This window comes from Adiantum capillus-veneris, chromosome 14 (assembly GCF_014529385.1).
Source record: "Adiantum capillus-veneris isolate H3 chromosome 14, ASM1452938v2, whole genome shotgun sequence".
Taxonomy (NCBI): domain Eukaryota; kingdom Viridiplantae; phylum Streptophyta; class Polypodiopsida; order Polypodiales; family Pteridaceae; genus Adiantum; species Adiantum capillus-veneris.
This window is the reverse complement of record NC_140944.1, coordinates 82671256-82689058: the sequence shown is the minus strand read 5'-3', so window position 1 is coordinate 82689058 and position 17803 is coordinate 82671256. Positions and strand designations below refer to the sequence as shown.

The 17803-nt window shown below is 43.7% G+C and overlaps 2 protein-coding genes across 2 annotated transcripts; both read left to right on the top strand.

Moving 5' to 3' along the window:
• The first annotated feature begins 339 nt into the window (after positions 1-339).
• Positions 340-2786, top strand: LOC147442674 (uncharacterized). The gene is made up of 2 exons (XM_086528773.1): positions 340-587; positions 1403-2786. The coding sequence occupies exons 1-2, from the start codon at positions 569-571 to the stop codon at positions 2473-2475; spliced, it is 1092 nt and encodes a 363-aa protein (XP_086384899.1). The 5' UTR covers positions 340-568; the 3' UTR covers positions 2476-2786.
• Positions 716-1416, top strand: LOC147442675 (uncharacterized). Its single transcript, XM_086528775.1, has one exon. The coding sequence runs from the start codon at positions 805-807 to the stop codon at positions 1378-1380; it is 576 nt and encodes a 191-aa protein (XP_086384901.1). The 5' UTR covers positions 716-804; the 3' UTR covers positions 1381-1416.
• Positions 2787-17803: the final 15017 nt, after the last annotated feature.

Sequence of the window (17803 nt, the reverse complement as noted above, 5' to 3'; positions counted from 1 at the left end):
ATCGTTGCCTTGAGCCAGTTGATCGTCACGGGCTCCCTGCTCAGTGCACAACATGATGCATATAAAAAAATGGCATCACCGTTCTAGCCTCGCACGCGATGCATGATGGTTCCTTCCTTTGTCTCCACCTTGACTTGCATGCCTGAATCCACGGCTCGGGTTTTGAAAACAACCCCTTCACTTTCCTATTTTTTTCTCAAACCCAAACTGGCATATATTGTGATTCCATCTAATCCAAACGTTTGCACTACCTATACACTGACGTGGCATTTTGAACCGGTCAAAGAGGGGAGACATGTAGGCTCAGGCACTTGCTCACATGCTACCACAAGACGTCGTCTTGTCTTGTGGTAGCACTCGAAGGGGGCGACCCGCCGACATCTCAATCCCGTGCGCGCGCGACAAAGAGACTGAAGGAAGAGAGAGAGAGAGACCTTGAGCTTGGCGTCTGCAGCCCTTGTGTGTGTGTGAGAGAGAGAGAGAGAGAGAGAGAGAGAGAGCATCCATGCTTGGACGACTTGGAGGTGTGCCGTGCAGGTGAACGAGGTAGGAAGCAGAGGTCGGTTATATGTGTCCACATTGGACAGGTATATATCTCCCTCCAGTGAAAGGTTCATCTCAGAAACACTGTGTGTGTGTTGAGAGAGAGAGAGAGAGAGAGGGGGGGGGGGGGGGGGGGGGGGGGGGAGGAGGAGGAGGAGGAGGAGGAGGAGAGATGCCGAGAGAGAGTAGAAATGATAGCAAATCCGGGCACATAAAGCAGAACATGTTCAAGGATTTTGAGTGCAAGCTTAAGCAGGCGAAATGGAGTGCCCTCTTCACTGCTTGTTTTTACTGTGCGAATCGTTTTCTTGGTTTCTGTGCGCTCACATGGGCCTCCGCGGTCATCTTAGGGGCGTTGCTATCTCAACTGAGCAGTGGCGATTTTATGCTGTCACAGTTCTGTTGTTGTTAATCGCACTGCGCCTCTACATTAGTCTTTGTTTTGGTCATTATATTGCACGCAAGCTTGTGCGTCAAGGCTTCCATGTAGACCCAACCTTTACTGTCTATCAGCAGCCTAATGTTCCCTTGTCTGCTAAGAAGCACACTGACATCCTTTTCGCCATCTTTAGGATGCTGGATCACACAATCCAGGTGGTCATTACAGTTTTTGATGCCATATTTGCGTGCCAGCACTTCCATGCAGTACTGGCCGTGCGCCAAAAGCAGCGAATTTCTGAATTTGATGTCATTAATTCCAGCTTGCTCATATTTTATGGGATTGCTGCACTAGATGGCCTTATTGCCTTCCTTGCTGTAGTTCATTGTAAAATTCTTATCCTCCCCTATGTCCAGTCATACAGCTTGCTGGACTACTATGATGAGATGGTGTGTTGATACGTGAATATGTTCTGTATAGGAAATATGGGAAATGGAATGCTCTTTGCCAGCGATTACGACATATTGGCTTTTGTCTTTCCCTCCCTGGCTCAATTATACTGGCAGAATGACAAAGAATTTCTTATTCTGAAGGTCTATGAGGATCTAGCATTGTATGTTTACTCTTGCCCTCAAGGGCAAGGTTTCGAAGCTGCTAGAGTAGCTCTCATGTCAAATGATTCTTATGCCAGGGAGGCAGCTGTGAACGTGCTTTGTTTGTGGGCAGATATGGATACCTCTCAAGAGATAACAAGGCATCAGAAGAATCTTTTGTCTGCCCTTGCACAAGCTTTGCAGGATAACATACAAGGGACAGGGCGTGCAGCGGCATTATGCTTTGAGAAATTAGGGAAGAGCGATGCATCGAGGACTCTTGGTATAAGGAGTGCGAAATCAGGAGAGAAGCTTGCACACATTCTTATAGACTTGGTGTGCATTTCTGTCTTTGAACGGGAGGAAGAGAATGAGTCAAAAGTGTATATCAGAGCATTGATACCTTTGATGCCTCTGGTCATGGAGAGAATCGGCAGCAACACAGAATTTTCCTGCTGCAATGGCAAACAGGTGGTCAATTTGAGGCAGGCGCTGATGAGCATTTTGGATAGGGGATTGGAACAAAATAAGAATAAGCGCATCGAGAAAGGGACGCTGGTAGTAGCTGCGTATGCATTAACTGGGATTGTCGACGACAGTACCTCACATGAGCACTCAGCTCAGATTGACAGGGCTATCCCCAAATTGGGAGGCCAGGAGGTTTTACTGCCAGAAGAGCATGTCTATCTCAGCTCATTGCTGAGGTCCTCTGAGCGTGGCTCCAGTGTAGAGTGGAGCAACAAAGTCGTGACACCTGGGGCCCCCAAGTCGCCTACCGTCCCCCTCATTGCTCGTCGCAACACTTTTTTCCTTCTGGCCTTCTTAATAGTTGCTTCTGCTTTGGGCCTCTTCTTCCACTTTGTCACCTCCTTAGTCTTCAGACTATCCATGGCCGCTGCTGTAGCTCTCTTGTTGTGCATTCATTCAACTTTCATATTTTTCATCCCTATCATAAAATAGAGGTAGTAACCCCAGCTGTTGGCAAGGCCTGAGTTGAGTGCTGAATCGCATGAAGAGTGGACCTTGGCAACCAGTTTATAGGCTGGTGGCGTCTTTTCGACTTGCCAAGCGTGGATACTGTCGTTGCCAGCAGTGATGGTGCAGTCTCCATGGCTATATGGCAAAGCATCCTTAGAACCATGGCCAAGGACAAAAATGTACAAACTATATTCTGAGATGTTTATATTTTTCTTATCTTTTCCCTCACGGATGTGTGATCAGAGAGGGGAGGCAAACTAAAAAATTCTAGCTTCTTGAAAGTGTTTTGGTTGCTTGCCTTGCAAGTTGTCTCCTAAGAAGAGATGAACAATGTCCACGAAGCAACGATTTACTGCAACAATGTCTCCTAAGAAGCAACAACGTCTCCTTGGAAATTTTGCAGGAGTGTATGAAAAACATTTTTGCATGTACGGTAGTCGTTGTACCATTCCCTGTTTTAATCTCCGCAGGTCGCCCTGATTTAAACAGGGAATGGTCACTAAACGGCCATTCCTGGCTGCAGAGCTGCGACAGTAACTTCTGAGTGGATTCCGCTCTGTGAGAGCGACGGCTAATTCCCGCTACTGATCTGCATGCTGAGCTGGCGGGGATCCGTGCATTGGAATGTGTGATTCCAACGAGGATGGACGGCTGAGAACCCGATTGCCTTTGTGAAACCTAGCTCTAGCCTCTAGCCACCTTGATCTCTTTGGAGAAAACTTCAACGCATACCAGATTCTCTAACCTTGTGACCAGTGTTCGGGAAAGTATTTTTCCCGAGACGGTCATGTTTCCTCCTCCCGAAGATGAAGACCGGAAATACTAGTAAAATTTTTCAAATTTGCAAGATTTTTGAACTATCTCCTTGTATTTCTTTCGGTTTTTCTTCCCTTTTCCCTGGTTTCAAACCGGCTAATATGGATTTTGAAGCGGCTCTAGGCTAAGCTGAGGCAAACCTTTCCCGAACACCGCTTGTGACAACCAAATACATACCATGTTGATGTTGGCCTGGTGTAACTCCTCGAGGAGAGTCTCTTTTTGCGGGACATTTTCTAAGCCAGGCTGATCCCTCTTTCCATTGAAGTCCCTTCACCATTATCTTTGTCAAGTGATATCCTTATGTAGAAGCTTACCATGTTTGTACTTGCTGGAAGTTGCCTAGGCCCTATTCTGAACCTCCTCACAACTCCGTATAATGCTTGATTTTCATTCCGGTTAGAATATGTTTTTACCATTTCCCTTAGATTCTTCTTGTACATTATTGGCACTCCCCGAGGGTCCAGTTCTCTCCGAAACTCTAAAGTTTGCGTCCAAATGCCCTCTGAAGATTGGCCCTCTAGCCACTTATAAACAGTACAAGGGATACCCCAAAGCAGAGCCCCAAAGGCTAAGTCAGATACCCAAAAGCTACTTAGCCAAATGTAAGTTGCAGCGGAAGTGAATGTTGAACTTTGCTCAAGATGAGTGCTTCGAACTGTGCTCAAGGTTCCTTTTACTTACGGAAGGAAGAGCCTTTTGTTCCTTTAGTGAGAGAGTGCAATGGACACAAACAAAGTGGATGAACATTGTGAATGAAGGTGCATGAGACTGAGAGATAGAGAGAGAAGAGAATACGACACCAAGAAGCTGTCAAACCCTCCTCCGAAGGCCCCACTCTCTATGGCGAGAGCAGTCTACTATTGATTGCACAAATCTCTACAATGCTTGGACTTGCCGACGATGTCGACGACGATGAGGACGACGACGAGACGGGCTGAAATCTGAAAATGCTAATGGCTGAAATCTACAAATTTTTATCTGTTGAATTCTGACTCTATGCCGATGACGACGCACTGAAAACGCAGATGCTGAAATCTGTGTTTTCGAGCTAAAACTGCAAACTTCGATGGATTTGACCGTGCGACGAGGATCTGTTGCGGAAAGGTGAGATCTACAAGGTTTGGGACTTGTTATGTTGTGTCTAAGGGCTGAAGATTGAAAACGCTGGTCCTAGGGTTGATTCCGCCGTGAAGATCTGCAAAAACGCTGAGTTTTTTTGCAGATGCAAAAACGCTAGGGCTGAAATTTTTTTTCTGCGGTGGAAATCTGCTAACTGTTGTAGAAACTGCTAACGCTAGGGGATCTGCTATCTTGTGGTCGTCGGGGCTGCTCTGCAATGCAAGAACGTGCCAAGCCTGATCTGGAACTAAAACCGCTAGCCTTTGTTGTTGGGCAAAAACGTTGTGGTCCTGGTGAGAAGTTGCCTATTGAGCAAGGTGCTCCTGTTGCCTCTTCTGCCAGAAAGTGCTAGCGCAGGTTTGCTTATATACAAACTTAGCAAAATTGGCCTACCTACTTTTCAACAAAAGTCACTTAAAAATAATAAGCGAAAAATGTCAAAAATAGAGAAAATACGTTTTATACACTGAAAAGTTTCCTTGATGGATTCTGATGGGAATGACGATGATCATGCTGTGTGCAACTGGAGGATATGCATCTATTCTAAGTGTTTGGATAGGCACGGTCTACGAACAGACTCATAAAAGTGCCACAACACTTCATATTCTAAACTGACTTGACTGAACTGAATCATAGTCATGTTGTAGCTTGTCCACGGACACATAGGGTTGGATGTGTCACCTGACATCCCCTCCTTTTCAAAGTTAGGTACTGGTACCGAACTGTATAGCGTCGAGGGAGATCACCAATAACATCCGAAATCTTGGAAGGGACTCTTCGTCGGCCCACTCTGATGTGTGGGTCTTGCGATACTTAAACTTCATAAAGGTCTGCAACCCTTCCTTCTTTGGGCCGAGCAAGGTGCTCCTGTTGCCTCTTCTGCCAGAAAGTGCTAGCGCAGGTTTGCTTATATACAAACTTAGCAAAATTGGCCTACCTACTTTTCAACAAACGTCACTTAAAAATAATAAGCGAAAAATGTCAAAAATAGAGAAAATACGTTTTATACACTGAAAAGTTTCCTTGATGGATTCTGATGGGAATGACGATGATCATGCTGTGTGCAACTGGAGGATATGCATCTCTGCTGTGTGCAACTTCTGAGTGGATTCCGCTCTGTGAGAGCGACGGCTGATGTGGCACAAGTTGATGGGACCCCAGGGTTGAGGAGGCCGGTGGTATTCTGCATGCTGAGCTGGCGGGGATCCGTGCATTGGAATGTGTGATTCCAACGAGGATGGACGGCTGAGAACCCGAGTGCCTTTGTGAAAACTAGCTCTAGCCTCTAGCCACCTTGATCTCTTTGGAGAAAACTTCAACGCATACCAGATTCTCTAACCTTGTGACAACCAAATACATACCACGTTGATGTTGGCCTGGTGTAACTTCTCGAGGAGAGTCTTTTTGCGGGACATTTTCTAAGCCAGGCTGATCCCTCTTTCCATTGAAGTCCCTTCACCATTATTTTTGTAAAGTGATATCCTTATGTAGAAGCTTGCCATGTTTGACTTGCTTGAAGTTGCATAGGCCCTATTCTTAACCTCCTCACAACTCCTTACAACTCCGTATAATGCTTGATTTTCATTCCGGTTAGAATATGTTTTTACCATTTCCCTTAGATTCTTCTTGTTTCATTCATCTTTCTTCTAGATAGCGCTCCTTTGTTGGGAGCCTTGCCTTCCCTTCCCTTGCAACACTACCCACAAAGATTGGCACTCCCCGAGGGTCTAGTTCTCTCTAAAACTCTAAACTCTATGTCCAAATGCTCTATCAAGACTGGCCCTCTAGCCACTTATAAACAGTACAAGGGATACCCCAAAGCAGAGCCCGAAAGGCTAAGTCAGATACCCAAAAGCTACTTAGCCAAATGTAAGGTGCAGCGGAAGTGAATGTTGAACTTTGCTCAAGATGAGTGCTCCCAACTATGCTCAAGGTTCCTTTTACTTACGGAAGGGAGAGCCTTCCGTTCCTTTAGTGAGAGAGTGCAATGGACACAAACAAAGTGGATGAACACTGTGAATGAAGGTGCAAGAGACTGAGAAATAGAGAGAGAAGAGAATATGACCCCAGGAAGCTGTCAAACCCTCCTTCAAAGGCCCCACTCTCTACGGCGAGAGCCGTCTACTATTGATTGCACAAATCTCTACAACGCTTGGACTTGCCGACGATGTCGACCACGATGAGGACGACGACAAGACGGACTGAAATCTGAAAATGCTAATGGCTGAAATCTGCAAATCTTTATCTGTTGAATTCTGACTCTATGTCGATGACAATGTTGATGACGATGGTACGACGACAATGATGCATTGAAAACGCAGATGCTAAAATCTGCGTTTTTTGGGTTGAAATTTCAAACTTCGATGGATCTAACAGTGCGGCGAGGATCTGCTGCGAAAAGGTGAGATCTGCGAGGTTTGGGACTTGTTCTGCTTTGTAATGGCTGAAGACTGAAAACGCTGGTCCTAGGGCTGATTCCGTTGCGAAGATCTGCAAAAATGGTGAGGTGTCTTGCAGATGCAAAAACGCTAGGGTTGAAAATCTTCTGCTGTAGTGGAAATCTGCTAATTGCTATAGAAATTGCTAACGCTAGGGGATCTGCTATCTTGTGGTCGTCGGGGTTGCTCTGCAATGCAAAAACGCCAAGGCTGATCTGGAATTGGGAACGCTAGCCTCTGCTGTTGGGCAAAAACTCTAGGCCCTTGTGGTGGTCCTGTTGAGAAGTTGCCCGTTGAACAAGGTGCTCCTGCTGCATCTTCTGCCAGAAAGTGCTAGCGCTAGGTTTGCTTATATACAAACTTAGCAAAATTGCCCTACCTACTTTCCAACAAAAGTCACTTAAAAATAATAAGTGAAAAATATCAAAAATAGGTTTTATGCACTGAAAAATTCCCCTGATGGATTCTAATTGGAATGTTGATGATCATGCTGTGTGCAGCCGGAGGCTATGCATCTATTCTAAGTGTATGGACATGCACGATCTGCGAACAGACTCACAAAAAGTGCCAGAACACTTCCTATTCTAGACTGACTTGATTGAACTGAACCCTGGTCCTGTTGTAGCTTGTCCATGGACACATAGGGTTGGATGTGTCACGTGACATCCCCTCCTTTTCAAATTGAGGTAATGTACTGAACGGTATGGCGTCGAGGGAGATCGCCAATAGCATTCACAATCCTGGAAGGAACTCTTCGCCAGCCCACTCTGATGTGTGGGTCGTGCGATACTTGAACTTCATAAAGGTCTGCAACGCTTGTTTCTTTGGGCCGCGCCGAAAGCGACACAAAGTCTTTTGTGGCTCCTTCGATGCTTCAACTTCGTCTAGAGTCATGCTTCTTCCTTCTTCAAGAATCTCCATGGCTGAAAATTCTTGAAACCACTTCCAACACAAAAACATGAATATACCTATTCCATGTAAGGTGACTGGAAAAAATATCGTCTTCCTAAAAAACTGTGCATGCAATGTAGATGAACAAATAGACGGAGTGCCAAACCGTTCAGCACACACACGCAAAGAATGAGATCGAATCTTGCCTTGCTGATCTAAATCAATCAACTGTGGCAATTTACAACGGAAATGCCTATGCTTGGTGCTCATACTTTCTTGTGCTCTTTCTACGATTGTGTCGTGCCAAGGAAGAGACATGGAATGTGACTTCCTTGAATACATACTTTTCAGCTTTTCATGAATAATCCGCATACATCCGTGCTCATCCATGAGTGAAACATGCTGAACGTACAATATGTCATGTCTAGGAAAAGGGATCACATAAAGACGCGGACTAAAATACAGGAAAGGATCACGAATGAAACACTCGTACAATGCGTGCTGACAATTCATTCGAACACATAGTACTTCCTGTGGGGGTTCTTTGGACCTAGGCTCAAGAGCCAAGATCGGTTCTTCCTGAGGGGGTTCTTTGGACCTAGGCTTGAGAGCCAAGATTGGTTCTTCGTGACTGATCGAATGTGCAATGAGGTTAGCGTCACTAGAAAAAGTATCAACTAAACCATCATTCTTGTGAACAATCACATTGTGGTCATATAAATCATCATGCTTGTGAGACATCACATCTTGATCATGCAAATCATCATGCTTGTCATTGTCATGCAATTCATCATGCTTATCATTATCATGCAATTCATCATGCTTATCATTATCATGCAATTCATCATGCTTATCATCATGCAAATCCTGTGTTTCATGCTTTGGAGAAGAAGAGACTGAGAGAGTCTCCTTTCCCAAATTCTGTGCAAACTGCATCTGCACAATAGAAAAGAGTCGCAAGAACTCTTTCATGTGTTGATCGCTCTTCTCTTTTGTTGCTTTGTTCTCGCGATCAAATTCTGCTTCTCTTGCTTTGTCTTCCAAGCATGCTTGCTCGTACTTACGCTTGATGGTTGCCAATCTTTCTTCGCATCCAGGTGCTATGGCTGCCATTCGTTCTTCGTATTTACGTTCTATGGCCACCATTTCTAGTTCGCCTTCTAGCTTACTGTCCATCATCATCTTGTCGAAAGATTCCATAGGATCTAGTGCAATCTTTGGCGTAGATGGGGAAGGGTCGGAAAAACCTCTTGGTGAGGAAAACTCTTCTTCGCCACGCCCATGTTCACCACCTCCAAGCGAAGTATCCATTCCGCTTTGAGTGATGACTATCCACTGAAGTCTTGGGTTCTTGTGGTCTTGGGTTCTTAAGTTCACGAGGAACTTGGGTTCTTGGGGGTCTTGGTTTCTTGAGGGTCTTGAGGTTCTTCTTTCGCTTGCAATCTGTGTTAGAGAAGGATCTTCTCTTCACCCGAGTTCTGCTCTTTTCCGCGGGCGCACCCCTTGGCGGCCTTGCGCTCACACCAAGGTTACTTTTTCCCACCTCACGTTTGTTGGCCGGACGCTAAGTGCGCGGTCCGCTCTTGATGAGTGAAAAGAGGCACAAGGGGAGGCTGGACAAGCCCTTCTTTCTTGGGTTCCCTATCACTCTTCAAAAACACGATTAGGAATCGACACGTCCAAGCGAACTTGGGTTCGTGCGACCTCAACAAGCAAAAAACATTATGTGGTTCTTGTGGTTTTTTCCTGGAGTGATACAAAACACTGCCAAAGCTCTAATACCAATGTAAGGTGCAACAGAAGTGAATGTTGAACTTTGCTCAAGATGAGTGCTCTGAATTGTGCTCAAGTTTCCTTTTACTTACGGAAGGGAGAGCCTTCCGTTCCTTTAGTGAGAGAGTGCAATGGACACAAACAAAGTGGATGAACACTTTGAATGAAGGTGCATGAGATTGAGAAATGAGAGAGAAGAGAATATGACACCAAGAAGTTGTCAAACCCTCCTTCAAAGGCCCACTCTCTATGGCGAGAGCGGTCTACTATTGATTGCACAAATCTCTACAATGCTTGGACTTGCTGACGATGTCGACCACGATGAGGACGACGACGAGACGGGCTGAAATCTGAAAATGCTAATGGCTGAAATCTGCAAATCTTTATCTGCTGAATTCTGACTCGATGTCGATGACGACGGTACGACGATGACGACGCATTGAAAACGCAAATGCTAAAATCTGCGTTTTCCGGGTTGAAACTGCAAACTTCGATGGATCTGACCGTGCGGCGAGGATCTACTGCAAAAAGGTGAGATCTGCGAGTTCGAGACTTGTTCTGCTGTGTCTAAGAACTGAAGATTGAAAACGCTGGTCCTAGGGCTGATTCTGTCGCGAAGATCTGCAAAAACGTTGAGGTGTCTTGCAGATGCAAAAACGCTAGGGCTGAAAATCTTCGGTTGCGGTGGAAATGTGCTAACTGCTATAGAAACTGCTAATGCTAGGGGATCTGCTGTCTTGTGGTCGCCGGGGTTGCTCTGCAATGCAAAAACGTCACGGCTGATCTGGAACTGGAAACGCTAGCCTCTATTGTTGGGCAAAAACGTTAGGCCCCTGTGGTGGTCCTGCTGAGAAGTTGCCTGTTAAGCAAGATGCTCGTGCTGTCTCTTATGCCGGAAAGTGTTAGTGCTAGGTTTGCTTATATACAAACTTAGCAAAATTGCCCTACCTACTTTCCAACAAAAGTCACTTAAAAACAATAAGTGAAAAATATCAAAAATAGGAAAAATAGGTTTTATGCACTGGAAAATTCCTTTGATGGATTCTCATGGGAATGTTGATGATCATGCTATGTGCAATCGGAGGATATGCATCTATTCTAAGTGTCTACACATGCACCGGCTGCGAATAGACTCACAAAAGTGCCAGAACACTTCCTATTCTAGACTTACTTGACTAAATTGAACTCTAGTCATGTTGTAGCTTGTCCACGGACACACAGGGTTGGATGTGTCATGTGACATCCCCTCCTTTTCAAAGTGAGGTACTGGTACCAAACTGTATGGCGTCGAGGGAGATCGCCAATAGCATTCGCAATCCTGGAAGGGACTCTTCGCCGGGCCACTCTGATGTGTGGGTCGTGCGGCACTTGAACTTCATAAAGGTCTGCAATGCTTGCTTCTTTGGGCCATGCCGAAAGCGACACAAAGTCTTCTGTGGCTCCTTCGATGCTTCAACTTCGTCTAGAGTCATGCTTCTTCCTTCTTCAAGAATCTCGATGGCTGAAAACTCCTGAAACCACTTCCAACACAAAAACATGAACATACCTATTCCATGTAAGGTGACTAGAAAAAATCCCGTCTTCCTAAAAGACTGTGCATGCAATGTAGATGAACAAAAAGACGGTGTGCCAAACCGTTTACCACACACACACAAACAATGACATCGAATCTTCTCTTGCTGATCTAAATCAATCAACTGTGGCAATTCACAACGGAAATGTCCATGCTTGGTGCTCATACTTTCTTGTGCTCTTTCTACGACTGTGTGGTGCCAAGGAAGAGACATGGAATGTGACTTCCTTGAATGCATACTTTTCAGCTTTTCATGAATAATCCGCATACATCCGTGCTCATCCATGAGTGAAACGTGCTGAACGTACAATATGTCATGCCTAGGAAAATGGATCACATAAAGACGCTGACTAAAATAGAGGAAACCACTTCTTGATCATGCAAATCATCATGCTTGTCATTGTCATGCAATTCATCATGCTTATCATTATCATGCAATTCACCAGGCTTATCATCTTGCAAATCCCGTGTTTCATGCTTTGGAGAAGAAGAGACTGAGAGAGTCTCCTTTCCCTGATTCTGTGCAAACTGCGCGTGCACAATAGAAAAGAGTCGCAAGCACTCTTTTATGTGTTGGTCGCTCTTCTCTTTTCTTGCTTTGTTCTCGCGATCAAATTCTGCTTCTCTTGCTTTGTCTTCCAAGCGTGCTTGCTCGTACTTACGCTCGATGGCTGCCAATCTTTCTTCGCGTTCACGTACTATGGCTGCCATTCTTTCTTGACACGTGACACCAAAGGCACTTGACTTCAGAAGCACTTGACCCCAACAGCCTTGTGCAAAAATTCCCAAATCAGCCAGCGTAATTTTCAGACTTTCATACAGCTGTGCCACATTAGCATTTGACCCCAAAGGCCTTGTGCAAAACTGCCAAAATCAGCCAACGTAATTTTTTGGAATTCCGTACAATTGTGCCACATTAGCTGTCAGCGCAAATCATAGAAATCTACCTTAGCCCTTGTGCTCTATCTTTTCAAGGTTTTAGGCCCCTACCCTAACCTCTCTAGGCCTCTTGGCCATATCTACAAGTTCTTTCTGTGCAACCCCATGCTCTCTCGGCCATTTCCTCAGTTGGGCATGCCATGTTCCCCACTTGTGACATTCCCCCCCTCTTGGAAGGATCGTAATTACCCTTGATTATACTCCTGCTGCAAAGCAGCCAAAGGGCAGAAACTTTCTTCAGCCAACACTGACCCTATGTACCCATGCACTAGAATCTACAAACCCAACACTTTTGCAAAGACATCAGTCCTGATCAATCACATTTCTCTTGAGGATCTTATATACAAACTATGATCATTTAATTAGAGGTGGGATGTTGTCGCCAATTTGGTTGGATATCTCCACTTGAGGCCTTTCTGAGAAAAAGTTATAAGACTTTGTCAGATGTGGAACGGAAACTACGCATACTAAATAAATTTGGGAGTTTGAGTATGGATCTTGCTCGATATTTAGCAATCACATCTAGACCGTGTTGATCTTTTTATGGATGTCTCGATCTACTAAATCAATTGTTACTATGAGATTCATATCCTTTCTTTTCGCATTTCAAGCAAACCCTGCCCCTGACCATCCCACAAGACAATACGTTCACAAAGCATGTAGTTCACAAAATCAGACACTTAGTTTACGTTGAACACTACGTTTCAATCATTCAATCTAGCCATCTCATCGCCTTAAGAACTCTTGATGCACCTAGATCTTTGTGCAGCCATCTCATCCTTCCATAACTCTTGATGCACTCACAATGATATCTAGTCATCTCATCCAGATAGAAATCTTGATGCACTATAATCTCATTCATTTTACATTCACTTCGCCATCACATCTAGATCTTGTTGATCTCTAAAAGATGTCTAGATGCCAGATGAAAGAGCATGTTCGATTGTAGAAAATTTTCAATTCAATGTACATATGTTCATAAAGTCATTCTGCAAAATATTGTCAGCCTGTCAATATCCCTAAAATCTCAAGGAGAAATTAGTGACTTTATTCAATCTAGGCAATTTGTGACAAAGGAGTGGAGTGGCTCCCCTCTTGTGCAATCCATAATCACCAGATCCAACGTAATGATTCATCGGTAACTTTCAAAATAGACACCACTAAGAATGCAAAAGCCTCAAGGTACAACGCAAAACTTTGGGAGGTTCTCTTCCCCCATCCACTTTGCATCGAGAGCCAACAAGTGTCCTTGACCAAATTATCGATGGACCTAGCTGACCTTTTTGTTCTTTTCGTGTGCCTTGTGACCTTTTGATATCCCTGTTGGCCTCCCTTGTTAATTGGCACCTCAAACTGAATCATCCAAATTCTCTCATGAACTATCACCTGATTCTCTTTCTTCTTCAGAACTCTCGGATGAATTATCAATTGATTCCCTTGCTTCTTCGGAAACTCTGATGAATTATCATCCGGTTCCCTTGGTTCTTTCCTTTCCTTGGAAATTTCTTGCCTTGTTGATGTGGACACTGGCTTGTCCATGGGATAGGTCAATGAGCCGGTATGCATACCAAAACCTTCCTTGGCATTTCTCATAAGTCTCGCCGTATGGAGTCAGACTTCTTTTGCAGACAATACCATCAAATCTCTTTCGGCAATCTATTTCAAAACTACTCAATTTGGTCCTGCAAAGCGATCATCCGAAATGACGATACTAGCAAATAGGTATTTCAAACCCTCTGACAATAGTCATCCAAAGTGTCTTTCTTCTTCATTCTTAAATAATGCCAAGTCATGATGACATCTTCTTCATATTCTTCTGTTAACCAGACAGAAGTGAAACTCTTATGAATTTTGCCTACTTCTAAGGTGCTTCCTTGAGCAACAGCAGAGTAGACCACCATGTCTATGCGTTTCCTTTCAAGTAAGTGTCGCCCTTAATACCTTGGAGAGTTTTGAGAGACGACCTGTAACCGGCCAATACACAATAGAGGGTGGTACTAATTCAGTTATTTGTTGACTTTACACAGAGCACTCAAAAGAAAAGAGAGCATGATGTGTCACAAAATGATGACGTGGTAGTATTGTCTAGACGGACATGATGACGTGGTAAAATTGTATGGACAAGCCCGTAAATTGCACTGGCATGTTGATGTGGTAGTAGTACGGACTTTTGCATTTTGCGTTATGCCATGTGGCAGGTTGTACGGATTTTCATAATTTTTTGTTGCTTGTTTTTGGGCCAAAGACTTAAGCATTAATATTAAAAAAAAAACCAAAAGGGGCACCAAATTTTGGGGCCTATACGTCTAGGCACGGGACTACATTGGGCCGTGTCGACTCTATTTTAAAAGTGTAATAAAGTTGTGAAGTATTTTAAGTGATTATCTTGTGTGTCGTGCCAGATTTTTGACTTGGGATTCCGAAGTCTGTAATACAGAGCGCATCCAATTTTCCTTCCACCGAGAAATCCGATCCTTTTACTGCGACACACATGGATTCAAATGACAATCCCGCAAGAATCAAACGAGCTCACCGACAACTCTGGATCGGCCGGCAATCGAAACAAGAGTACATGTCTCCATGGCCTACGAAGTATGAACAAATGGAGATGTAGCGTCAACAAAAGGTTGATGCTTGTGCTAAGCATATGATCTAGTATTCGAAGGATCCTCAGGACGCCGATTTTTTGACCTGGCACCCGATTGATGAGATGCCTTCCTAATGGCTTACGGCCATAGACTCACCATTAAAGTCCGCATTGAAGAAACCACATGTCCCACAAGATGAACTTGATGATGTGATCAAACGCCGAGTCAACCAAAAATTAAAGACCACGAAGCCTCCAAAGAGATGTAGCAAGGGAACATATTACCGTGGTTATTTGGGTTGACAATCTTATTTTGCAAATGCACAAAAAACCAAGAAGTGTGTATGCTTTGAGGGTGTGTACAGTTCTTCCTCATCCTTTTCTAATAGTTCCAACAACTCTTCCTCTTTTGATTCCAACAATGAGGACAGAAAGGGCAAGAAATGACAGAAGAACGGAAGACATGGAAAGAACAAGAAGAAGGCCAAGAAAAGAAGATCCTAGCGTAGATCTTGGAATTTTTTTGATAGTTTTGAGGAGGATCCGTCCTCTTTGAAGAGTTTAGACTCTAATGATCAGATGTTTTATTCAAAGAGGAAACACTTTTACAGATCCAATCAATATGAATTTCGCAAAGATAAGAGCAAGAAGACCAAAGAATTAAGGGAGGGCAGACAAGCAATAAAATTTGATACATTTTCAGATTTTTGAGATGCGCACAAGGCCCTCGCTTTTATTCAACAGTTTTACATAGCTTTTTTTGGAGGACGTTACTCAGAGCACTCCAAGATTAGAAGGGTAGCATCTTATTTGAAAGGAAATGCAAGGGCATGGTGGCCACTCTTTTGTTACAAAAAGAAGCAACGACAAAGTGGCTAAAGTTAAGGAGACTTTTTATTTCCTTGTGGCTCACTCAAGTGTACAAACGTAACGTGATTACCGCTTGGAATCATTTTCGGATGGCCAAGGAAAATTCTCTGGATACTTATTGTGAGAGATTTTGGGGTGTTTTTCTCCCTGCCTCATCTTTTGAAAAGGTCAGTTTTAAGCAGCAAATCGAGTGATTTTGCTGTAGACTTCCCAAAGAGATATGAGATTACTGCTTTATCATAGAAATCTGAGTCCATTCAACAACTGATGGGATATGCTAAGCAAGGGTTTGCTATGCATTTAGGTAACTTGACTTATCCAATAGAACAACTTTCAACGAATGATGACAGAAGAAGAGGAACAAAAGATGCACGTCCTTGACTGACAGAGGAACAGAAAGACAAATACCTTAAAACGGGGAAGTGTTTTGACTATTGGGAACAAGGAAACAGATCTGTGCGGTGCCCCAAAAAGGCACAAGAATGAGAACGATTAATGGACTGAAATAGAACTAGGCAAGAAGATACTTCCTCCAAAATAGATACTTGGATAGAAAATTGAAAAAGCTATTGATGTGTTGATAAAACTTTTACTTTATGACTTTATGAATGAACAATTTCGAAATAGAAATATCGAAAGATGACTCTAAATTTATGTGAAATTAATGTGTTTTAGAAGATCCTGCTATTTGCGAATAGATAAGATGTAAAATCGACAATAAGATCGTGACGAATTTGTATGTGAATGCAATTTGAAGCAATGACAACTCCACAATGAACACGATCACGATTTAAGATAAGAATCATGAATTTTAAATGATGATGATACATGATATGGTTGGATACTGTGGTGAGCGGATCAAGATTTTTGTTAGAAGGCATGTAAAATCGACAATAAGATCGTGACAAATTTTCATATGAATGCAATTTGGAGCAATGAAAACTCCACAATGAATACGATCATGATTCAAGATAAGAATCATGAATTTTGAATGATGATGATAAATGATATGGTTGGATACAGTGGTGAGCGGATCAAGATTTCTCTCACAAGACGGACACCACGTGCCAATAGAAAAGAACAGACTGAGCAGACTTTTAGCACTTCAATAACAATTGAACTGAGAGAGAGAGAGAGAGACGACACGTGACACAAAGTGGCAGAATTCCACCCCAAAGTAGTGGCCCCAAACCTTGGCGTAGTAAAATTAGCCATCACACCCAGACTGCACTGATCTTCCCTAGGTGTCTTGATGCACTAAAATTACATACCCAGACAATCTCATCCAATTAGGAATATTCAGTGGTTGGCACATCACAATGTACCACAAATGCTCACATATGCATGCTACAAGACATAGAAACATAAAGCCGCCAATGAACAATCCTCTCGCATAACCTAACAAGGTCCGCGTCGGGAGATATTCAACGACTCCCTCATCACTCCTGCCGCATAACCTAAAAAGGTCCGGGCTGGGAGATATAGAGGCCTTTTACAACCAAACGTCCCCTAGAGCGCAACCTGCATCGTTTGGAGGTGTTGAGAGTAACCATTGCTCAGACTTCTTAATACTCCTCTCGCATAACCATCCAGGTTTGGGACGGAAGTAACAACAACAATATTTTTCAAACATACAACCAAACACTTTCCAGACATCCTGTCTGCGTCGTTCGGAGGTTCAAACAATATCAAAGCAACATTTTTCACTACTCCACCCGGTAGTAAAATCACCAACCATTAAAACCAGCATTACAACCAGAGTCAAACATTTCAAATCGGCACCAAGACATAGAAAGATTCTTCTTCTACGGAGGATCCGATCCTTTCTACAATGCACAGCTTTTGGGAAACAATAGGGTGATGGTTCGTTCCGAACCTGGAGAGTCGCATCATTCTTGTCATGCCAAGGCATATGCCCAAGAGAACATCACAGTTGCCCAACTTCATAATGTGGAAATGGACTTCTCCATGATAATCTTGGATAGTCACTAGAAGAGCACCAATGAGCGGTACGACTTTCTGAGTTTGCCTTGTGGCTAGCTCAGCTTCAATTTCTTCACCCTCTGTATCATAATCAAAGTGCATCTGCTTTAAGAAGTCTGGATGGATGAAGTTTTTTGTAGCTCTAGGGTCAAAGAAAAAGGGCTTTGATGCCATTGAATTTTCCATATGCTCGACACAATTCATTTGTACTCTCAAGGTGTATGCCATAGATATTAGGAACTAGTCCAATGGCGGGTCTAGCTCTCTTAGTTGGAGGTGGCGCTGGGCTTTTGTCGACCGTTGGTGCGGGCGTCAGCT